General features: G+C 46.7%; 1 protein-coding gene across 1 annotated transcript in view; it reads left to right on the forward strand.

Annotated features, from left to right (window-relative positions):
• The window catches only part of DGKG (diacylglycerol kinase gamma), a gene marked incomplete at both ends in the record, with an annotated part of 164,082 nt that overhangs the window by 43,606 nt on the left and 96,233 nt on the right, over nt 1-24,243 (forward strand). Inside the window, 8 exon segments of the mRNA XM_080696557.1 lie at nt 5,400-5,516; nt 6,482-6,574; nt 8,257-8,316; nt 10,880-10,959; nt 12,081-12,155; nt 14,848-14,933; nt 19,876-19,965; nt 21,129-21,289. Coding sequence (XP_080552683.1) covers nt 5,400-5,516; nt 6,482-6,574; nt 8,257-8,316; nt 10,880-10,959; nt 12,081-12,155; nt 14,848-14,933; nt 19,876-19,965; nt 21,129-21,289 — 762 coding nt within the window.

Raw genomic sequence — 24,243 nt, forward strand, 5'->3', positions numbered from 1 at the left:
CATCTCCCCGGCACCCACTATGCCAGGCACTGTGTTAGGGGGTGATAAGAGATATTCCCCAGCCTGCTCAAGGACTGTGCTGTATACCAGGAGAGACAAGCCATGTAAGAAGAGTGCAAAATAGTGAAATGTGTGCTGTCATAACAGGGCTACATGAAATATATAATTGAGGCACAAAGGAGAAACCAATGAAAGTTTCTCCAAGGAGGTTGCATATGAGTTGTGCCTTGAACCCATATCAGGAGGGCTTCGTGAGGTATCAAGGAGGAAGGGTGCTCCAGCAGAAGGAGCCCCTGTGTAAAGGCCTGGATCCAGGGCTTGTTCTGAGACACAGTCTTAGTTTGGTGTGGCTGGGACAGATGCTTAAAGGGAAGTGGTGGGAGATGTGCTCAGAATGTGGTGTAATCCCACCTGGAGATGGTCTTCTGAGGCTAGCTCAGGAATTAGAAAAGAGTTTCCTGTGTTTCACAAAATGTGAAGAGGGGGTTGAATTTGTGAATTGGGTGACTTGTTCTAAGCGTGGTGTCAGAGAAAAATCAGAGGGAGGAAAATTGTTCCCATAGTTAAAGCACTGAGGGCCCAGGTGGGGTGGGATCTGCACTAAGAGCAATAGCATGGTCAAAGCCATGTCCAGGCTGAGCACCCCGCAGCCCATGCAGATCATGGAGAATTTTAACCATCCCACTGACTAAGGTAAAGAAGACAGAGAGACGTTTGAGAGGCAATTTGGAAGTGCCACCACCAGGACTTGGTGATGTGGATACAAAGGATGAGAGAGGGGGAGAGTAAAGGAATGTCTCCCATGTTTCTGTCTCCACCATTGGGTGCTGCCATTTGCTGAGTCTGGAAATAGACTGTCCTTAAAATTAGAGAAAGGGTGTTTTACATTGTTGCAAAGGGAAGATTCTTTTGAGTCAGGAGATGGTTAGCAGGCAGGAGTGGTACCTGGCTCTCCTACAGAAGAAATGAGAGAGGCACCTCCAAGGACACATCTGCATGCCCCATACACCTCATCATCTACTCCTGCACCACCCCCATCCACACCCCTTCCATGTCCATGACTTCTGCCAGGGCACACGGTGTGCCTCCTGCACTCAGCCCCTGTGCACACTCTAGCTGCCTGCCAAACAGACTTGAGCGAGACCACTAACCAGGTGGGCACATTCACAGTCTTCTGGGCCTCAGGGACAACCCAAGTCCCTCCCCATCTCTTCAGATCCCAGAGAGGTTGGAGGAGGCACGTGGCTCTTGGGAGACAAGTCAGACCTGGTTGCGGGCCCCTGCTTGGCCACTTACCAGCCTGGAAACCTAAGGCCACTCACTTAACCTCTCAGGAGCCTCAACTCTTTCCCTCTGAAAGATGGAAATAGCAATAATCTGGGAGCAAATGCATGTGATCATGGGGATGACAAATTGAGTAACAAACTGATTCCAAGGTGAGAAGCTACAAGCCAAATGTGACACAACTTTTATTTATTTATTTTTATTGGTGCACTGTATTCATACATCATAGTGGGATACAAACTTTTGTAGACATACATGCACACATCGCCCAGTCAGCCCCCACCCGATCCCCACCCCATTCTCTCCCCATCCCTCCCTCCCATGCTTGGCTTAGTGGTTGACATCTAGTATTATAGCAATTTATCCAAAATTAAAAATGATAATCTCACATAACAGTTTCATTTGTCTGATACCAAGCTTTTGATGACTTAAAGATAACATTTCAATATTTCTTTTTACTTTCTTTCTTACCAGAGAATATTTTTTTCTATTTTTTTTAGGTGAAACTATCATATATTTATATATTTATTTTTCAGGAAAAAAAAATCTATCCTAATATGGAATATGGACTCTAGATACCCAAAACGATCTTGAAAAAGAACAAAGCTAGAAGATATATATTTTCTGATTTCAAACCATATAAAGCTGCAATAATTGAAACAGTGTAGTACTATTCTAAAGGCAGATATATAAACCATTGGAGTTAAATAAAAGCCTAGAGCTAAATTCTTTCCTATATTGTCAAGTTATTTTTGACAAGGTTTCCACGAACATTTGGTGGTGGAAATAATAATCTTTTAACTAAATATTGTTAAAAAATAATAATTACATGGAAAAGAATAAAATTGGACCCTTACCTAATCCCATATACAAGAATTAACTCAAAATAGATAAAAGACCTAAATATAAATCTTAAGACTATAAACTTTTAGAAGAAAATCTGGGTCATAAAACCTCACAACATTGAAATTGGCAGTGATTTCTTGGATATGATTTCAATGGCACAGGCAACAGAAGAGTATACAAACTCCCTAAAAAATAAAAAAAAATATTGTATATCCAAAGACAATGTAAACAGAGTTAAAAGTTACTAATAGAATGGGATAAAATATTTCCAAATGCTATATCTGAAGGTATATTAATATTCCAACTAGAAATCCTAAAAATTAATAAAAATAAAGGCAAACAATACCATTTAGAGATAGGTAAAAGACTAACATAAATAATAAATCTCCACAGATAACCAGTCTTAGTTGTCTGTTGGATGGAAAATCTTGTTTCTCTGGTTCTGGTGTGTGTTACCTTTTTCTTCTTTGCAGTTAATCTCTTTGAGTATTTTCTGTAGTGCTGGTTTTGAAGACATAAATTCCTTCAGTTTCTGTTTGTCATGGAAGCTTCTTTTTCTCCATCTAATTTGATAGAAAGTTTTGCTGGGTAGGAAATTTTTGGCTGGAAGTTGTTTTCTTTCAGAGTTTGGAATCTGTTACTCCAAGCCCTTCTGGCTCTCATGACTTGGTTTGGGAAGTCTGGAGTGATTCTAATTGGTTTGCCTCTGAATGTCACTTGGCCCTTTGCTTTTGTTGCCTTTAAGATTCTCTGCTTGGCTTCCACATTGGTCATTTTGACAATTATGTGGTGTGGGGATCCTCTTCTCTGATCCTGTCTAAAGGGAGTTCTATAAGTTTCCTGGACCTGTGTATCAACCTCTTGCTCTATGTTTGGAAAATTTTCTGCTATTACTTCCTTGAAGAGATTGTTGATCCCTTTGGTTTCACTTTCTTTTCCCTCCTCTATTCCAATTATTCTTAGGTTAGCTCTCTTAAAATGGACACATATTTCTTCAATATCAGATTCCTGCTGTCGGATATTTTTTTCTAGATTAGAAACTATGCGTTCATTTTTGGAATGATCATCTTCTAAGAGCGAGATTCTGTTCTCCATGTGGTCTAATCGGTTGTTTATACTTTGAATTAAGGCCTTTACTTCATTAATTGCATCCTTTATCTCCTTTTGGCTCTCTCTGAGTTCTTTTCGAAGCACCTCTATTATTTCTACAGTTATTTTCCTGATTTGATCTTCTAGAAATCTCTGATTTTCTGTTTTATCGGGTTCTGATGTTGTGGGGTTGTGGGCATTCATTGCTCCAGTATTATTCCTCTTTCCCATGATTTCGGAAGTTTATGCCTTCTCTGGGTTCTTCCCTTGGGTCACTATGACTTCACTTAAGGTGTTCTGGATCTCGAGTCAGTACTATCTCAGACCCCACTACTCCTTTACTGGGTTGTATCACAGAGTCTCCGACCCAGAGAGTCGATAGAGGCTGCTTTAGACTGTGGGGGGTGCCAGGTTGCATGTTCTCCTATGGTGTGATATCTCTGCCACTGCCACTCCCCCACTGGGTCAAGTCCCAGGGAGTACAGTACTGAGATTTCTCCTCTGTGGCCTGCAATTTGACTCACTGTTCTTGAGTACGCAGCAGTAGCTGTACTGGACTCAGTGAATTCGCTGCTGCTGCCGCCGGTGGCAATATGGTGCCGCTGCTATGCCCTCGGCCGTAAGGCTGGCGTATTTCTTCTTGGTTTTGAGTTCCACTCTGAATCTCTGCAGTGTGTGCTGAGCTCAGCCACTGGGAGCTTTAGATGCTCCCTGTGCCAAGAAATCCCGCCTGGCTGTTCTGCAGCGGCTCACCTCGGCTTGCTGTAGCTGTCTGGTGAACTCGCCGCTGCCGCCGGCAGTAAAGCGCTGCTGCCGCGTCCTCGGGCGTGAGGCCAGTGTATCTCCTCTGTGGCTCTGAGCTCTGTTCTCAGTCCACTTTCTCTCTGGAGCCTGGTGATTTTTTTGTTTCTCTGGTGATGGTGTTTTCTGGCTATGAAAGGCGCTGATTTTGTGGTAATGGAGACTGGTTGTTAGTGGGGCTCTTAAGCCCCGCTTTTCTTGGTCGCCATCTTCCTGGAAGTGTGACATGACACAACTTTTAAAGCAGTAATTTCTACCCAAAGTATTTCAGGGTGGAAGCCGTTAAGCAACTTAATTGTTAAGTAATTTAAAATGCGTATTGTTATTTAATACAAACATGGATAATATAATTTAAATATTTCATGGGTTTTTAATATTGTGCCATTCCCTCCCATCCCCCAGAGTCCACATATACCCACCCCCTCCTGCAGTTCTGTGGAATTCCTGGGGGCCAGGGCAGCGTTGCAGGGGCAGTCACTATCACTTAACTGCACTTACACATACATATAAACATATCCTTACCTGCTTCCCAAGTTCCCAGCCTGCCCGGCTGGCATTTCCTGGACTCTCCAGGAAACAGGTAGGAAACACAGGACAACAGGACCTTTGCTAGTTCCTTTGGACATTTTACCTCACCTCCTTCCAGATTTCTTCTCAACCTTGGCTGCACATTATAAATGAGCATCATAAAACATACCAATGATGGGTACCACCCCTAGAAACCGTGATGTAGCTAGAGTTGGGTGGGCATTGCAACTTGTAGAAAAGTCCCCAGATGGTTCTAAGGGGCTATGGCTGAGGAGGGGGAAGAGAGGAAGGGTACCCAACAGTAGGCACCTTCGGAGGATGGAGAGCATTCTAGGGAGGCCCTTCCAAGTGTGCCGTCTTATTGCATCCTTCCAACAATCCCAGGGTGGGGCTTTTCATGCCCATTTATGAGAAGGACCTGAGACTCAGAGAGGTCCAGGAACTGGCCCAAAGTCACCCCTGCTGTGAAGCACAAATAAGTGAATCCATGCAGTTTTGTCTACAGCCCAAGGCCTCCCATGTTCTCCTGTACTGTACAGCTGTCCAGAAAAGGGCCCCCATGAACACAGCACTCGTGAGGAGTCCTGCAAAGCAGAGAGATGGGTTGCCAAACAAGCTGCTGCTCCGAGGCTCGCAGCCAGAGTGAATGAGCGGTTCACACTTCAGGCCAAGTGTTTTTTAATCTACCTTGATTAGTACAGGGATGGTTAGGCAGAGAGGGACCCAGCATCCAATAAGCAGCCACTAAGTAGGAAACAACCCTCTCCGGCCTTCCCGCTCCGTGTCCCCCAGCCCTGCCCAGGGCTGTGGTTCTGCTGCCTGCCCTGGTATCCTCCGCTTCCCTCCCGCAGGTGATGCAGCACGCGTGGGTGGAAGGGAACTCCTCCGTCAAGTGTGACCGGTGCCACAAAAGTATCAAGTGCTACCAGAGTGTCACCGCGCGGCACTGCGTGTGGTGCCGGATGACGGTGGGTTGGTGCCCAGGGCGGCCCTGCTTCTTTTTTTTTTTTTTTCTTTTTTAACTCAAGCTGCAGCCCAGGAGCCATGAACATCCCACCAGAGGCCAAGAACAGAGCCAGGGGAGAGAGGCCAGGAGGGCCCCAGAGCCCGTTCAGGGCACTCAGTCTACTTGTTTCCCAAAGAATCAGCAGGCTGCCCAGAGAGTGGCAGGACCCCGGCAATGACAGCTGCTTAGAGAAGAGCTGGCCAGCCCACTGCGGGCATGGCCAGGCAGCTGGGAATAGCAGGCAGGACCCTGAACTTCCAGTACCTGGGGGTCAGCTGGGGTCAGGAGTATTGCCAGAGGAGGAGAGGGACTGGGCACTCGGATGCCTGCTCCTAAGGCATCACAGGAAGGGATGCCTGCCCCACAGTCACGCTCCTTACAGCAGCCCCTGGCTCCAACCACGGCATATGCCCGAGTCCACAGCCGTTCCAAACATCGGGAGCACCCCTGGCAGCCGCTCAGCTGCCCAACCTGCCTGCCAACTCAGGGCCACATAGTGTCCCCCGACCAGGTATCAACCTCAGCGAGGAGGCATCTCCAAACCAGAGTACAGAAAGCAGAGCAGTGCCACAGGGTCCGCTCCCAGCCTCCTGCAAGTGTGGTCATTGAGACTGCTCTTCCAGAGTCTCTAAGCCTGGGGAACAGACATCCGACACGAGGGTGCTATACTGACAGGCCTCAGGCCTGCTCGTGGGCGTTTTGCCTCTGTGCCAGGGCAGTTCTTGGTCCCATTTCTCTGCCCGTGGCAGCCATGTCACCTCACCGTCACACGTGCATAGACAGACACACGCTGGGTGACCCTGCCAGAGCCTCAGGCTTCAGGATACAGGGGCACTGGGCGGCTTTCTCCCCAGCAGCTTCCAGCCCCTCATAACTCATGTTTCCTTGTTCACTTCCTCTCATTCTCGTTTCCTCTTTTCCCTCCAGTTTCACCGCAAATGTGAATTATCTACAATGTGTGATGGTGGGGAACTCAGAGACCATATTTTACTGCCCACTTCGATATGCCCTGTCACCCGGGTAAGTGCCCCGCCCCTGCCAAGGCTCTGGGTTCTCGGGGTGCACGGTTCAGGTGTTAGCAGCATGCAAGCCCTCACACCCCCAGAGGGCTTCTTCAATAACTCTTGAGGGCTGAGTTTTCAGTGCGCATTTAAAAGAGGCCAGATGTGAGAGAAAACTCCTCTGACCCTATTAGTTCCACTCTTGGTCCTGAATGGCCCACCAAGAAAGCGTGTTGGTCCTAAGCACCAGCTCACAGAGCCTCAGTTGCCCTGTCAGCCTCTCTGTTGTGTCCAAACGTGAATCCTCCCTACCTTGAGGTTTCTGCTGGGGTTTCTCACCCTCTTTTGGAACTGAAAGAAACAAAATAAGCCTTCTTTTTCTCCACCTGAAACTTTTTCTGTCTCTAGTGTTGAAGACTTCTCTTAAACAAGCACCAATTTAATTCTCTCCTCTTCCCATCTTAAAAACGTTGCCTCAAGTCAAATGCTTGATTTGCTTCTAATTTAAAAATCTAAAAAAGCTGGGCGTGGTAGCACACGCATGTAATCCCAGCATTTGGGAGGCTGAGACTGGAGGATCGCGGTTCGCAGACAGCCTCGGGTACTTAGTGAGGCCCTCTGCAACTCAGTGAGACCCGGTTTCAAAATAAAGAATAAAAAAAAAAATAGGGCAAGGGGTGTAGCTTGTAGCTCAAATGCCCCTGGGTTCCATCCCCAGACCAGCAAATAAATAAATAAATCTAAGATAATAATAATAATAATAATAATAATAATAATATCTCCTCCAAAAACATACCCCTTTGGAAAAGCATTTGAAAGTATCTACTAAGTTGGAAATATATTAACTCCAAAAGCCAGCAATTACCCTCCTGGGATCTTCCTGGAAAATTCAAGCATTTACTTCACTAAAAGACATGTATAAGAATGTACATAGCAACTTTATTCATAACAGTCAAAAACTAGAAGCCATCTAAATGGCCATTAATTGGAAACCAATCGCCCTTCCAGAGTAAATAAGGTAAATAATGGAGGCATATAGGCATACGGTGTTCCTGTGATGGAATACTGCATTGCAATGGAAAGAATAAACATTGTTTCAACGAGGAAACAGAAAATCTCAAAGACATGATGCTGCTTAAAAGAAACTAGACTCAAAAGAGGCATCTCTATGATTCTCTGACATAAAATTCAAAAGCCAGGTGAAACCAACAGGGCATCAGAGTCATGCAAGGTTATTCTTGGAGAGACGGCAGTCACACATATGCAAACATTTATCAAACTCTGTAATTTAGATTTGAGCCTTTTACCAATGCTAGACAAACCTCAATAAAATAAATAATGAATACTAAAAACTCAAGCAAAACTAAAACCAATGACTTAATACTGTTTCATTAAATTATGCTAAATAGAGAAGCTAGAGTGTAAGACTTTGTTTCTCATAGCTTCTCGGTCAACAAATAGATTTTACCAATTTCAGTATCTGCTCACCCCTGCCCTTTGCCCTTGTCTCAAGGTTAAATTCAGAGCAAGCAATGTCAGAGCCCTGAAGAGTCCTATAGAAACTCATAAAGATGCATTCCTTATCCTGGGTTTCTAATCCCTTTGTTGACAGCCATTTGTTTCCATCTGATCTGTTCCTTTATAACTAGTCTCTTATTCCTATTTTTCTTTTAATAGATGTGTGTCTTTTCTCTCTTACAGGACAGACAAGGCGGGATGTCTGATGGCAGTGTGGCAGCCAAGGGCGACCTGGTAATGCAGGTATCTCATGAGCTTGCATCCAGCAGCTCATTCTAAGTGGGTCCTAGGATGTGCTGGGGAGGGCTGGGTGTGGGTTCTAAAGAAATGTCTCTCAACGTTTGCTTTCTCATCTGATCAATTCTGTCACACAGGAGGATCTTTACCCCGGCCTCTGGAGTTACCTTTGACCGCCACACTGTAGGCAAGTGGTGAGAAGGGAGGTTGGCTGATCCCATCGCTGGTCTAATTGGCTTTATCACCTCTTTAGGAGCAAGTTACCTAAAACTTCAATATGCAGACCTCCTAAACAATAACAAAAGTGTGGCCAAAAGTAGACAATGGGTTTCCCAAGATTGCCGAGCTGTCTCCAGAGCACAATCTGCCAAAGTGAAGCTCCCCAAATCCAAAAGTTCTTCTTAATCCTTAAGTCTCTGTTTAAGAACTCGTTTTCCACCCAGGTTCAATGAACATCTTTTCTTTCTGCCTTCCATGAAGTCCCAAGGAAGGCAGCCTGGTGAGGTACAAAGAACTAGAAAAGGAAATAAGGAGCAAGGGCCTCTCCTTGACCTCGGATCCTAAGTTTCCTTGTATAAAGGGGCGTGGCAGTCCCTGCACTGTCCATCTCCGAGAGGTGCTGTAAGATAAAATAATGATGGGGAAACCTTAACAGATGAGAAAGTTCTAGACACCTAGAAGGGAGCAAGTCAGGTGGAACACACACACACACACACACACACACACACACACACACACACAGTTACACCAGTTGTTTACAGCAGGCATCTATCTGTTTGTTCTGCATCAGGGCCCATGCTGTATGGGTTGGTAAACACTCTAATAAACACCCCCCAGAGGTAAAGGTGTATTCCTTAGACTCTGAGATGTTTCTGGGCGTCACACAGTCACCTTGTACAAATGAGAAAATTCTTTAAAACAACAAACAGTGGTACTTTCTTTTCAAAGGACATGGCACACTGTATTTGCTGGATTTTTAGTGTGATATCTTGAAGTGCTGGCATTAAATATTGAATGTGGAGCAGAGCTGCATCTCTGTGTCTGAATGTCACTCAGCTGAATCCACAAGTATTTATCCAGTGCCTGCCCTTGTGCTTGGTACCACGGGGCTCTTGGTAGGAGGATTATACACATGCCCACCCTGCTCCTTATGCATCTAAAATCCAGTTGATGTCTTGAGACATTTAACTAAGAAAGTTTTTTCTTGTGATACTGGGGGTGGAAACCAGGGGCTTTTCTACCTCCGGACTATACTCCCAGACCTATTTTATACTTTATTGGAAACTAAGTTGCTGAGAGCCTCACTAAGTAGCTGAGGCAGGCTTCGAACCTGAGACTCCTGTCTCAGCCTCCCAAGCGCTGGGATTACAAGTGTGTGCCACTATGCCCAGCTTCCTAAGAAAGTTTTTAAAACTACAATACAAATAAACAACAAAAGAAATTCCAAAAGACATTACATACTCATAATGCAATAGTTTTAGTTACAATGATCAAGGGAAACTTTATAGAGGAGAAGGCTCTGGAATTGGGCCCTGAGGATAAAAGGCTTTTTGTTTGCCTTGTTAAAGAAAAGATTTCAAAAAAGGAAGTGGACATTTCAGGGCACAGAACAGGAGAAGAAAGCAGGGCGAGCAGGTGCACAGGAGGGTGGGCTCAGAGATTAGATAGAACTGCAGCCCAGGGTTAAAGGAATGAGGTGACAGCAGTATAACAGGCCTTGATCACCAAACTCGAAGATCTGGATTTTACCCTCCGGGCAATGAGGTGCCATTAAAAAGTGTGTGAGCAGGACTGGCATGCCTCTCATGGTGTCCTGGGAAGAAACAGCATGGTGGTAGCACACAGGACTTCCCTGGGGAAGAAAAGGCCCAAACGTCCTGGGGACCACGACAGCTGCCAGAGATAAAGGGACATCCCAGAGAAAGGCCCAGCAAATCTGGATTTTCCCTGAATACCTAGATGAATAACTGTACCTTTAACAGAGGCAGGGATCGAGGAGAGAGGACCGGGTTTGTGAGTCAGGTTGGGGCTTGTGGACGCAGCAATGATGGTGAACATTTGGTTGAAACAACCACTGGACAGGGAGAAATGCAGGACCAAAGCAGAGGCGGAAAACTAGATCTAGAAATGTGGACTTGGAAAGTGCCAAGGTGGAAATAATTTTTCACTCCATGAGCATTATTTTATTAAGGTGTATGAATAGACTTCCATGTCTTCTAAGAGTATATTCAGCTGTGCCCATCACGGAATTTACTCTTGTGCTGTGGACACAATGCTACACCATCGTTGCACAATTTGAAGCTACAGTGCCATTGCCCCATCTCTGATCCCAACCTCAAACCCTCATTGCCATTAACACTCCTTAAAGGCCACTCAAGCTGGAAACACTTAGCTGCTTGGCCCTTCAGAAAACTCAGCCAGTGGACCAAGACCCACCTCCCCGACCACCTCTCCTCCATGCCTGGGCCTGCTTCCCATCCACCTCTCCGAAGCCGTCTTAGCATCAGCTCTCATCTCACACCCCTGTTGGATGAAGCAGACCTAATTTCTTTTTCTTTTACCTTTTAAGTATAAGATCATCCCCACCCCGGGGACCCACCCCCTGCTGGTCTTGGTGAACCCCAAGAGTGGAGGGAGACAAGGAGAAAGGTATGTCCTCTTCTCTGGCAAAGTGGAGATGCTATAACAGCCTGACCTGGACCCCTTCCTCCCTCCGCCACATCTGAGTGGACTCTGCAGACAGGGAGACCCAGGTTCACATCCCAGTGCTACCGCTTACAGCTTCATCACCGGCTCAAGACTTGACAACCCTGTACTTCAGTGTTGTCTTCTGTAAAGTGAAATAACAATATTTTCTCACCCGTGCTTGTCACAAGGCCTGTCCCGTGAGACCCTGTGAGGGGCAGACTGAGTTCTGAAATCCCTGTTCCTCCTTAGCCTCCCAAGTCTTTTTTTCTGGTTTAAGAGATGTGGTGGGACTCACCTGCCTAGGACTTCCTGGGCCTTCCTCATCCAGGGGGCAGGAAATGCCCCCCTGGTGAAAGCTGGAGACCGGTGAGCAGAGTGAGGAGAGCAGCTTCCAGGCCTGTACAGTTCAGGGTAATGAGCAGATGACACAATGATCTGGAGTCCAAGAAAATAAGAATAAACAGGGGGAAAGCCAAAACTATGAGGACCCCAGTCCCAGTGCAAGGGACAGAACACCCACTTTCTGAGCTAACTCAAATAGTCTCAAGCTGTAGCCCAGAAACCAAGCCCATATGTGGTCACTGCCTCTCAGGGCTCCTGGCTCCATTCCCCTGCATTTCCTCCTGATCGATACTGCAGGGGTCTCTCCCAGGGGATCCTTTGATGCCTTTGGACAGTCTCCATCAAGAGCCAAATTAGACTGTCCAAATCATATAGAACATTTGGGAGAAGGTCTCCAAGGAGAAAGAAGCTTTAGGATGAACATTCTGTTCTCTGGGTTTCTCTGCCATGCTCTCTGCCAGAACATGCTTCTGGGGTGGGGCTAGAGTCTCAGATGATGGGGCAGGCTTGGACCCAAGGTGAGGGCATGGATAGTGCCAGATGAACCTGGGATATATGGTCTGCATGCAGTGTTCTCCATCTTGGGTTAAGTGAATGTTCAGTCCTACCACTGATGGGGGCCAGAGGTGTTTGTCCCAATGTGACTTCTCACAGTGACATTTTCCTTCTCTCTCTCTCTCTCTCTCTCTCTCTCCCTTCCCTCCCTCCTTCCTTCCTTCTCTCTTCTTTTTCTTTCATAGAATTCTTCGGAAATTCCACTACCTGCTCAACCCCAAACAAGTTTTCAACCTGGACAATGGAGGGCCTACTCCAGGGTACGGCGATAACAACCTTTACTTCTTCTCCCCCTCTTTCAATCGCTGAAGGCAATACCTTCCTTTGTCATCTTTTTAATGAACTCATCCTTCCTGCCATTTGATGTCCTTCCTCTTCCTCTTCGCACATCCCACTCTGACCCCTGCGGATGCTCAGGACCACCCTTTATGGCTAACTCTGTTAGAGAAGTGGCCTCCTACCTTGTCCCCAAAAAAGGTTTTGGTTTTGTAAGATGGGGAAACTGCATTTACCATTCATCTGATTGACAGGAAGGGCAGGCTGATAGATTATTTGAACCTATTTGTAAAGCTGTGTTAGCTGTGTCTTCATGGTCAACAGCAGGGAGCACAAAGAGTGTGTTTTGCTTATTTGTTTGCTTGCTCCTTTCACTTTGCTTTGTTTTTGTTTTTGTTTTTTCAGTACTAGGGATGGAACCCAGAGGCATTCTATCTCTGAGCTATACCCCCAGCCCTTTTAATTTTCTGTTTTGAAGCAGGGTTGTTGAGAGTCTTCATTAAGTGGCTGAGGCTGTCCTCTAACCTGTGATCCTCCTGTCTCAGTCTCCCAAATACTGGGAGTCACCACTCCCAGCTAAAAAGTGTGCTTTATCCCTGTCACTCAGCAGTTTGGAAGTCTATACAGTGACACAGAGCTCTTCCCTGTGTTCTGCTACTGGGGCATTTCAGGGTCAAAGCAGTTGGCCATTTACTGAAATCATTTTCCTTCTGGATTCTCCAGTCGTGAGATGGTTTCGCTCCCCATGGCTCTTCCTGCTACTGCCTATTGCTGTTCCCTGTTCCTCAGCAGAGGGTTGGAAAGAAGAGCAGTGGTAGCCCCTTTTTGGCTTGTCTGAAGTTCTGGTAGGAGGAGCTGGCCCTGTGCAGTGGCTGATCTGATGAGCTTTGCTGGTGCCTGCCTGGGGCTGAAGGGAGGACTGGGCTTCTTCTACCCCTGCAGGGCCGGTGCTCTGGCGCCATCTGCTGGCCACTCCCGGGGCGTCGCTATGTGACCAAGCAGAACTGGGCTCTCCCTCAGCCTCAACCTGCATTTCTACTCTGGATTCAAGGAGACTTCTCAAAGGGGCTGGAGTAGTGACTCTAAAAATAGAAACTGTCCCTGTCTGTTTCGCTGACACAAAGCTGTTACTTATGTAAGTGGCAGAACAAGAGTGGTTAAAAGGAAAAAGGAACCTGAGTCCTGCCATGATTTAATTGTAAAAACTAATTTCAAAACAGAGGCCACCTCGACTGCTGTGGTTGCTGTCATGGTCACCATGACTGTCAATTACTGCCAGACAGCGCAGCCTTGTGCCAGAGCAGCAACCCACAAATGCCTTCGCCAGCCTGCTCTCTTCTATCCTATTTCAATACTTGAATTCCATCTTCTAGCTCAACCTTGTTGATCCTAAAATGTTTTTACCATGGATGACAAGCCAGGGGCTGACTTCCAGGGCCGGGGGGACTCTGATGTTCACGTCCATCTATAATGAGACAAGCTGTCTAGATGAAAGTAGCCCCATTCAGGATGCGCTTTCTGAGAAGAGCAGATTTCCAAAGGGAGAGAGAAGAAGGGAAAGTTATTCTGCCTACACAGTGACTCAGAGAGCCCCAGGGGTCTTCTTAGACCACCAGGCTGCGTAGAGAGAAAGGACTGGCCGTCAGCCTCCCAGTTCTCACCCTCAGGGGTCCACGGGTCACAGTTGTCTAAAGCAGGGGTTCTCGACCATGTTGTGCCAGAAACTCCTTTGGCAGTCTAGTAAAGACTACAGACCCCTTCTTAGCATAATATTTCCTAATGCATAAAATGAAATAATAATAAGATTACTAGGGGAAGTAACTACATTGAAAAATAGATCCCAAATATTAAAAAAAACAAATTTGTGATATGGGCTTATATATGCTTTAGGAACACAGTGAGCAGTAATATCCACAGCCTGGTCTCATAAGTACCGTAAATCCCAGGCAGCCACGGACATAATGAGACACATGCCGAAATTGTAGAGACATATTAAAATATCTGTGATTTTGCTGCCATCACAGGAATTGTAAATAGCCCTATGGTTTCTTATCTACATGCACAATTGAAGGGAATGCTAAATTCTAACGCAAACTTTAGGGAAGAGATAAATGTAATATTTTCTCCTCCAAGTTCATGATCGTCTGAATTCTGTGCACAGACCCCTTGGAGGTTGATGAACACCATAATGAGGAGCCTGCTCTAAATTAGGGTGAAATCTTTTGGGGAAGCAGGTACTCCTTCCACTTAGCTCTGGGCCGCAGAAAGGCACAAAGAACACCCAGCTAATTACGTGCATCTCGCTTAAAAGGGAGGCTGTATGGGCAGGAGAAACAGAGTCAGAATATCAGGCATTATTTGTATTGGTGCTAAAATGTGTAAACTGCAGATTTCTGGGCCCAAATCATATAAAATTTCTAGAAAACCACTTTCTGTTTGTGTTGAATGTTGAGTCAGATTCTCCTTACACATGATGACTCCCTGGAATTTTTCTCCATATTCAATGTCACTGCAGAGTAATTTCTGGTTTCAGAATGTTAAATGACCCTTTCAACCCCCAAAAGAATCAAGGTCTTTACATAATTCCAGGGAACAGGAAGATTCTAACTCAACAAGTATCGAATGTCAGCCACAACCTAGTAACAAGCCCATTGTGGCCTTTCTTCTCCCTCCCAGACTGAACTTTTTCCGTGACACTCCAGACTTCCGTGTCCTAGCCTGCGGGGGAGATGGGACAGTTGGCTGGATTTTGGACTGCATTGGTAAGAATGGCATGGGAGTGCCTTGACTGGTTAATTATAGTAGGTAAATTCAACGTTAGCAGAAGGCAATAAAAAAGAGAGAAAATTGAGCTAGACCCTGTTCATCCTTGAATCCACCCTTGGACTGATACTGTCCATCTGCTTTGGATGAAAAAATAAGAAATTACAACAATTGGAGGATTCCTATAAGTACAGAAATAACAGTTTAGCTTCAGGCCTTGCCTCAAAAACATGTCTGTCTGCCATGGCCAGGGTTGGAACAGCAGCAGAACCGGAGGTGAGGGAAAGACAGGACTGGGACTCCAGGCAGATCAATGTGGTGAGTTGAAGCCAGAGAACTAAGCATGGATGCATAGCCCAGGGCAGATCACCTTGAGATGAACACCTGGAGCCTGAGCCCAGAAAGTACATCTGGAAAATACAGATCAGTGCAAACAAAGAAAGGCCATGCTGGCCGTGTCCTGTGCACCTAGATCTAGGGAAGCCCAGGCTGGGAATCTGGAGGCCTGAGTTCCAGCCCAGCCATGCCTGGACCTGGACCACATCACGCCCAAGAAGTGATGGAGTCTGGCTGTGAAACTGCGCAGTGGAGCATACGCAGATCTAACCCTAGAAAACCGAGATAAATGCTGCAACTCGGAACATAAAGACAGGAAGGCAGTCAAAGGAGGGAGGGCAGTCATCGCAGTCAGGAGCGCCCAGAGCCATGAGCCCCAGGCTGCTCCGATTGTTCCATCATTCATTCCACAAACGCTGCCTGTGCCCACTCTGTGCCAGGCCTTCCTTGAGGTGCTGGAGGCACCACAGTGAACAAACAGGCAAATATCCCACCCTGCTGGAGCCTGCCTTCTAGAGGCAAGAACCAGGCAACAATGAAGTTAGTGAAATATGTATCATCAGAGGATGCTAACTAACAGGGAGAGGACAAAGGAAGCACAGAGAAGTTGTTTGCAGGGGCATCTACAGGAGGGATGAGCCTCATGGGTGCCGAAGGGAAGAGCAGACCAGGCAGAGGGAAGAGCGAGAGCAAAGGCCCCAAGGAGGGAGCAGGCCAGGCTGTTGAAAGCAGGCCAGTGCCAGAACAGAGCTCATGTAAGAGCATGAGGGTGAGCAAAGGTAAGGGGGGTAGGTTATAACATGCAGCACAGCTTTTATGCTGGGAGAGTCCCAAGACAACAGGTAGTACTGAGCAAAGGAGGAACCTAACAGATAGAAAACAAAGGCAGGAGCAGGGAGATCAGTTAGGAGGCTACTGTAGTGTGCAAGCAAGAGGTGACCAGGGCTGGCCACAGTGGAAACTGGAGCTGATTCTTTGGAAGGTGGAGGCAACAGGTGGGAGATGAGAGGACAAGAGGAGTCAAGGGTGGGCCAGGACCAGACGCTGAGCTGGGCTAGGGCATGGGGTGGGAGTGAGTGAGCCACCAGGTGTTGTAAGCAAACCTTCTGGAGGGGTGAGAAGGCCTCTTGCAGCAGCTGCTGCTCCCCCGCATGTGGGAGGCGTGCTCTGGTTTCCATGGACACTGTCCTACTTAGCAGCCACACATGCAATCCTGGCTCTCCTGTCACCTCTGGCCTGTCCTCAGGAGATGCTGGCAGAAGGAGGGAGGAGTCTTGGGGAGGAGGATGAAGGCAGGTGGCTGGGGCACTATGAGACTCAACCGTCCGTTTTATAGCACAAGGAGAAAGCAGGCATTGGTAAAAAGTTTTACAAAATGTATCTGCAGAAAACACAGGTGACAGAGCTGCTCAAAGCAGAAAGATCAGGTGAGATAGAAAACTGTTAGTTTTTTCCCCCCTCTAGGACCAAAGAGAAAAAACATCAGAGGTATAAAGAATAACTGCAAAATGGTTCCTTCATTCATTCAGCACATACTTAGGCATTTGTTTAGTGATTTCTACCACCCCACCGTGGTCCCCTCGCTGATCTGTTCCCCCACAGCTAGAGTAGTCTTTCCTGAGTATCCGTGGGTTTATGATGTGCAGAAGACATATCAGCGGCTTCCTATTATTCTTAGGATAAAGACAAAATCCCTTCAAATAATTCACAGGGCCCTGGTGGTCCAGCCACTACCCACCCTTCCAGCCTAAGGCCATTCTTCCATCCCTATCCCTCTGGACTCCAGCCAACTAGCGCTTCTCTCAAACTCTGGACATACCAGTCTCCCTCCCCAAGGGACTCTCTGGAATGCTCTCCAGCCTTTGCTCAGCCAGCTTCTACTTCAGATCTCAGCCACAGCGTGGCCTCACCAGCACACCTGCCAGACTCAGTAGGCTTTTATAGAACCACGCTCCTTCCTCTTCAATCTGAATGTGAATGTGCATTCTGCACACGAAGACCCAGGAGCATCTTGTCTCTGCCTGGGCCAAGGCTTTCAGGCCCACCATCAGCAGTTGGCACAGAGTAGCCTCCATCCGTGCACACAGAGGTGACCTGATGAATGAGGTGCATTCCCCCAAGAGGCTACAGTCCCTTGAGGGAGCAAACTAATTAGTAAGCAATTTCAGGAGAGTATGATGAGGTCATTTCTCATGCTAAGGAAACACTCTGGAGAGCCACGATTTCCAGAGCAGGGCAAGCAGGGAGGGCCTCCCAGAGACAGCTTCTGAGCTGAGCAGCAACAGCTTTGTGATTTCTGGAACTGAAAATATTTCAAGAGCAGTAACAAGTTGAATGGGAAGTCACACATGTAGAAAGATGAGGCTAGAGAGAAAGCCAGAGCCTGGATCCTGGGGTCTGGTGTGGCATGCTAAAGGGTAATGGGGAGCCATGGAAGAAGTAAAACAGTGCGCTACTATGATGGGGCTGTGACCTAAGAATTGCCCTTCCTGGCAGAAAATACACTAGGAGGATAGAAATGGAGGCAGAGAGAACAGAAAGGATGCTGTTGCAACAATATCAGTGAGAAGGAATCAGATCTGCATTCAGGAGGCCCCACAGGGATGGAAAGAGGAGACTACTTGGGAGATCTCTTAAGGAATCAGCACACAGAAAGTAATGTGTGAATGGGTGAGGGTGAGGAAAGGCAAAAAACCTAGGATAATGTGTTAGTTTTTCATTACTGAGACAAAACACCTGAGAAAAGCAACATAGAAAAGGAAAGATTTCTATAGTTGGCTCAATTTCAAAGCTTTCAGCCCATGGTTGACCAGCTCTATTCCACTGGGTCTGAAGTAAAGCAAAACATTATGGTAGAAACGTGTGGTGGAGGAAAGCTGTTCAGCTCATGGCAGCTGGGAATCACAGAGAGAAAGAGGAAAGGGCCAAGGACAAGACAACACACCCTTCCAGGGCTCACCCCAGTGACCTGCTCCCTCCAATTGGGCCTCACCTCCAGAAGTCGCCACTACCCCCAATAATGTCATCAGCCATGAATTCATCTATGGATTAACCCACTGACCAAGCCAAAGCCTTCATGATCCAATCACTTTCCTAAGTGGCTCACCTCCAACATTGCTACATTGAAGAGCAAGCCTTCAACACATGAGCCTTTGGGGGACATTCCAGAGCTAGACCAGAACAGATGACAGTTTTTAGGCTCAACACCATAAGGATGGTAGACCTGTGAGGTGGGGACCACAGAAAAGGGGCAAAGAAACAAGGGCCTTCCAGGCAAGGAAAGAACTTGTTCAAAGGCAGGAAGGCAAAAGCTCTCATCATGTGACCTGCTCAAGTTTCCATCTCACCTCTTCAGTGCTAACCCAGTCTTGGGTCTTTCCTCAGCTCAGCAATATCTGGCACCAAACAGCCTGGGGGACCTGTGATTTCCTAATTTTCCATGGCAGGCCCAGCTTGAGCCTCAATTGCTGATTCCTAAAGCACCCTCTCCCCGATTTTGTTTTTGCGGGTCTGGGGATGGAACCCAGGGGCATTTGACCTCTGAGCTACACCCCCTGTCCTATTTTTTATTCTTTATTTTGTAACCAGGTCTCGCTGCGTTGCAGAGGGCCTCAGTAAGTAGCTGAGGCTGGCCGCGAACCGCGATCCTCCAGGTCTCAGCCTCCTGAATGCTGAGATTACAAGCGTGCGCCACCACACCTGGCTCCCTCTCCCCAATTATAATGGGCACCATGACACAAAAATCTGTGTAAATGCTCCCTGGGTCCCCCTGAGTGGCTACACCTCCCTCTTCAACCTTCCTTGCCTAGCCAACATGCTGCTGTAGGTCTGTAGACAGGTAAAAACATGCTCTGCTGTGCTTTCTTTAATGGTGCTGGCCAATCCTCCTTCACAACCATCAAGGGAGAAAGAGTGAGAATTTGTGTATTTGCAATTCTGGAAAGTAGGTAGTGGAAACGATAAACTGATATATGGGTGCCAAATAACACCTGGAAATTTTGCTTGTTTAACGCAATACTATTTTTAAACTTTTAAATCTTAACATCTTAAGGTGAGAAGTTTTAGTTTTCCAAATGCTGCACTATCCTCTAATGTCTTAGACCTACCTGTTTTACTAATCTATGCACTTGCTTAGCCACTGAAGAGAGGAAAAGAATAGACTTGGAGCCACAGAAATCCAGGTTTGGGTCCTGGTTCTGGAATTGCTTTCCCTCAGTGAACCTCCACTCCTTCATCTACAAAGGAGGAAAATTCCTTATAGGGTTGGTCTGACAAATAAATAAGGACAAGTGCTAGTTAATGTTAAGGATTAAAACCATGTAAACTAATATTTTAAGGTATATAGGATGCAATTTGGATAATCAGGTACAAGTTACAGGGAGATATATATCCCAATATGAAATACAAAATGATATCTCAGGCATAATTTAATACACTGCAAATAGAATTGATGGCTTTAAGAAGTTAGTGTGTTCTCCATCATGGTAGATACTCAAGCAAAGAATGTTATGAAGAGATTCAAGTATCAGATCAGGAACAACAGAATAACCCAGAGACTCTGTAATCCCATGTTATATGGCTCTCATTATTTTGTATGGGTTTCAGATAAGGCCAATTTTGCACAGCACCCACCAGTGGCTGTCCTGCCTCTTGGAACAGGAAATGACCTTGCCCGATGTCTCCGCTGGGGAGGAGGTGAGTCTGCAAAGCTACCCTGGGGACTAGTGTTCCAGTTTACAGGGATGCTTTATAGAGCTAGGCAGCACTTACCCTTTTTATGGATCATATTTCACAAAGTAACACTCAAAGTAATACTCAACAACAAACATATCTAATCCATGACCCTGCCTTCCATTCCATGCTGGGTCTGGAAGAGGAGCCCCTCTCCTGGGCTCCAGGAGCCCTGTACTCGCCCTCCCCGTATTTACTACCATCCTGAAACTATCAGCATGGAGCCTGACTCCCCAATAGAACATAGTCACCTTTAGAGGAAAGATGGAATTTCATTTGTCCCCAATACACGTTCCAACAGAGACTCACGTAGGTGTTTTCTCTATGAAACTCCCCCAAATAATGATCTCCTGAGTTAGGGCTTAGAATGCACACCAAAATGCCACATCACCAGTTACTCAGAGTCACTATGGACATCCAGATTAGCCCAGGCCCCCAGGGGCGTGGGCTCTCATTTTGAAATCTCCCTAAGGGAAAGCACAGAGTAGTGGATTTTATAGTACAAGGGGCAAGGCTAAGCAGAACTTGCAAATGGCAGCAGCCAAAGCTGGGCATGCTGCAGAGAGTGAAGTTTAGTTCAACACAGAGTGGACAGATCATCTTGCAGGCAAAAGAGTAGCAGGGACTCCAGATGGCTGATCTGTTCAGGGAGGGATTCAAGACAAGACAGGGCAGTGCTACTGTTCAGAGACTGGGTCCCTTGATGGGCAGGGTGAGAAGCAGTAGCCAGCCCTACAGGTCATCTTAACATTCTGATTCCACCTTGTCCATCTCCCAAGTGACACAATCCTGGGTCCATTATCTCCCACACAGCTTTCCAGCCATCAGCCCACCAATTCTCTAGGGCTCACTTCAGCTCCACAGACTTCACCGCTAGCCAGCACCTGCCTCACCTTTGCCCCTAACCAGCTCTCCGTTTTCCAAATCACCCAAACTCTTCCTAATGTGCCCTATTATCCTCCCTTTTTCAATAATTCAGGGAACATAAGTGATTCCAACCCACAGACACACTTAGGTATTACCTGGTCACAGATGCCCTTGGGGCCACCTGCCCTGACAGCTACTTGTGCGTCATCAGCAACTTAGCCTTTCTGCTCTGGTGGCAAATGTAATGTCATCCTCCACAGGTTATGAAGGGGGAAGCTTGACCAAAATCCTAAAGGACATTGAGCAGAGCCCCTTGGTGATGCTGGACCGCTGGTATCTGGAAGTCACCCCCAGAGAGGAGGTGGAGAACGGGGACCAGGTCCCGTACAGCATCATGAACAACTATTTCTCTATTGGCGTGGTGAGTTGGTTGCCTTTCTGCATGGCAGAGAAATGCCCAAGAAGTGCTCTTGTCTTCCATCATCCACTCTGGACCCCTGTTCTTTGCCCATCCTGCCTGTTGCCAAGCTCTGATTTGGGTCTGAGCATCTTCAAATCTGGGTGTGGAGGACACTGTCTCCACAACTCTCTATTCTTAATTATAGAGGAAATTCTTTCCTTATAAATTTAACTAAATCTGAGTACATTAATTGAGTAAAAGAAAATTCTAGAACATTTTCAAAAGACATATTTACCCTTCCAGTAATTTGAAGGAGTTAAAGAAAATCAATCCCGAGAAATAACCAAGGGCTAGGGACAGGAGGGAACTCTCACATGAGTTTCAGGAATTGCGAATCCTGATCCCAAGAAAGGACATGATATGGTCCTCCCTTAATGTCCCACACCCCCTTTGTGTTCACCTCACTGGTGTGCTTTTGATTGCAGGGCTGGGACAATGTGCCTGGCTTACTAAACAGGAGCATGTACTCTCTCTTGATCACACACACACACACACACACACACACACACACACACACACACAGAGGCACAAGGACAGAACCATGTTCCTCTAGCATACCCCAGCCCAGCACAGTGAGTGTGGCTCAGTCCATTGTCTCGCTAACTCAGCCTCTGGTCCAGAGGGCCTTGAGTGGGCACCGCTTCCCCAGCTGTTGGGGACAGGAGGGGGTCGGGGGCAGTGAAGGGATTAATCATATCTATACACGCAGCTAGCATTCAGGAGGGAATGCAGCAAAGACACTAGCATTTATTGAGCACTACTGGGTGTGCTCCACTCTATTAGGTCTTATGAATTCGGATTCTAGTTCCTTCCAATCTTTCTGCAGATGTCATTGTCCCAACATCCCCATTTACAGAGAAGGCTTCAAGACTCTTGACACATAAGAGGCAGAACCAGATTACGAATGTCTGCACTTTACCCTGGAGCCAGGGTCCTTCCTCTCTGTCTCCCCACCTTGAGGTTATGCTATCCTCCTGTCCTGGGGCATAGGAATCCCCCCAGCCAATATCTGGCCCCAGTCTGACACCTGTGCTCCTTAACCACCTCTCACATCCTCACCTGTGCCTCTTGAAAAATTTGGTAATTAAAAAAAGGAAAGGGACTAGTATAGAGCTACTAGTAGATAGCAAGTGTAAGGAAAGGGTTTTATTTTTTTTAGCAAGAAGGCTAAAAGAAAAGGCATGAAAGAGGAAAGGGCTAAAATAATATTACCTTCTATTTACAAAAGGATTTAAAATTTACCATCTGTACAAATTTTTTCATTCTTATAATCATGTTGAAGGGCATTATTATTTCTATTTTATGAGTAAGGAAATAGAGATTCCATTTTTGTTTGTTTTGTTTTTGTGGTGCTGGAGTTTGAACCCAGGGCCTCATCTAAGCTAGACAAACACTCCACCACTAAGCTTCACCCCCAGCCCCAAACGTAGATTCAGATTAAGAGACTTGCCTTCATTTTCTGACTCCTAAACCAGTGCTCTTCTTCTGTGACTAAAACAGAAGACAGCAGCATTGCCAGGTCTATGATCTGGCAGCAGTGGACAAGGAGCAAATCTAGGGGTCCCTGTGCCCCCAAGCTGGCTTACCCCTTGAGTAGACTTCAGTTGGAAAGGATATCTTTCCCTGGAGCCCTCTTCTGGTCCTTTCATGGGATCTGTACAGCCGCCCTTCCTCCTCTTGCCCTCAGGCCCCTCTCCTTTTCTGAATGATTGCTCAGGCCCTGCTTCCCCCAGCAGAGCGCTGCAGTTAGTCCTCAGCTCCGCCGGTCAGCTGTGGCTGAAGCACTGGCCATCAGGGGCTCCTGGAGCGTGGGCTTCCCGTCACCAGTTTGACCAAACCTCAGTGTTTTTTCTCTAGTAACCAGAGTATAACTTGCTAACATGTATTGAGTACTTCTGACATACCAGGCCCGGTTTCCTTATTGGAGAAATCATTATGCATTTGTGTTTTGTAAGAGGAACTATAGCCAGTAAGTGGCTTCTACACAGAACCTTCCATCTTCATGCTGCCAAAACCAAAGCTGGGGAGAAGATGGCGGGGTGGGGGGTAGATTGGGGGGAAGTCCTCAAAGTTGGTTCATGATGGCTGGCCAGCATATCTGATAGATACGTAAATTCCCTCTTCACAACAGATTCCAGTTCCACTCTGTAGGTCTGAGAAAGCTTCGAGACTGTGTGTGTGTGTGTGTGTGTGTGTGTGTGTGTGTGTGTGTGTGTGTGTTTTACTGGGAATTGAACCCAGGAATACTTTACAGCTACATCCCCAGCCCTTTTAAATTTCAAGACTGGAGCCAGGCATGGTGGCACACACTTGTAATCCCAGTACTTGGGAGGTTGAGACAGAAGGATCACAGGTTCACAGCCAGCCCCAGCTATTTAGTGAGGTCTTCCACAACTTAGTGAGACCCTGTTTCAAAATGAAAAATAAAAAATAGAGCTGGGGGTATAAGCTCAGAGGTAGAATGCCCCTGGGTTCAGTCCCTAGTAACACACACACACACACACACACACACACACACACACACACACAGAACTGGCTTGTCTCTGGCCTACTGCTGGCAGTAATTTGAATTTTTAACAAGTCCCTGGTACCATTCTGATGCAGATGGTCCTGATCAGGTCCTCAGAGAGTAAAGACTGCCAAGCAAAGAGGGCATTCTTCAGCATACAGAAACCAAACTGAAAGAAACAAGGGAAAAGGAAGCTAGAAGGTGAGGAGAGCAGCCAGCCAGGAGAGAGCTGGCAGCAGGATAGAGGGCAGGGTACAGTGATGGCTCCTTCACAGTCAGCCCCACATCTTCCCTTTCTTAACACACTCAGCTCTGGATGACAAAAACATGGTTCTATCTGACTCTGCACAGTGGCTGCATAATATGGTACTCTCTAATACTAAGAGATAAATGTTTGCAAATACTA

This window comes from Muscardinus avellanarius (assembly GCF_963383645.1).
Source record: "Muscardinus avellanarius genome assembly, chromosome: 5".
Lineage (NCBI taxonomy): Eukaryota > Metazoa > Chordata > Mammalia > Rodentia > Gliridae > Muscardinus > Muscardinus avellanarius.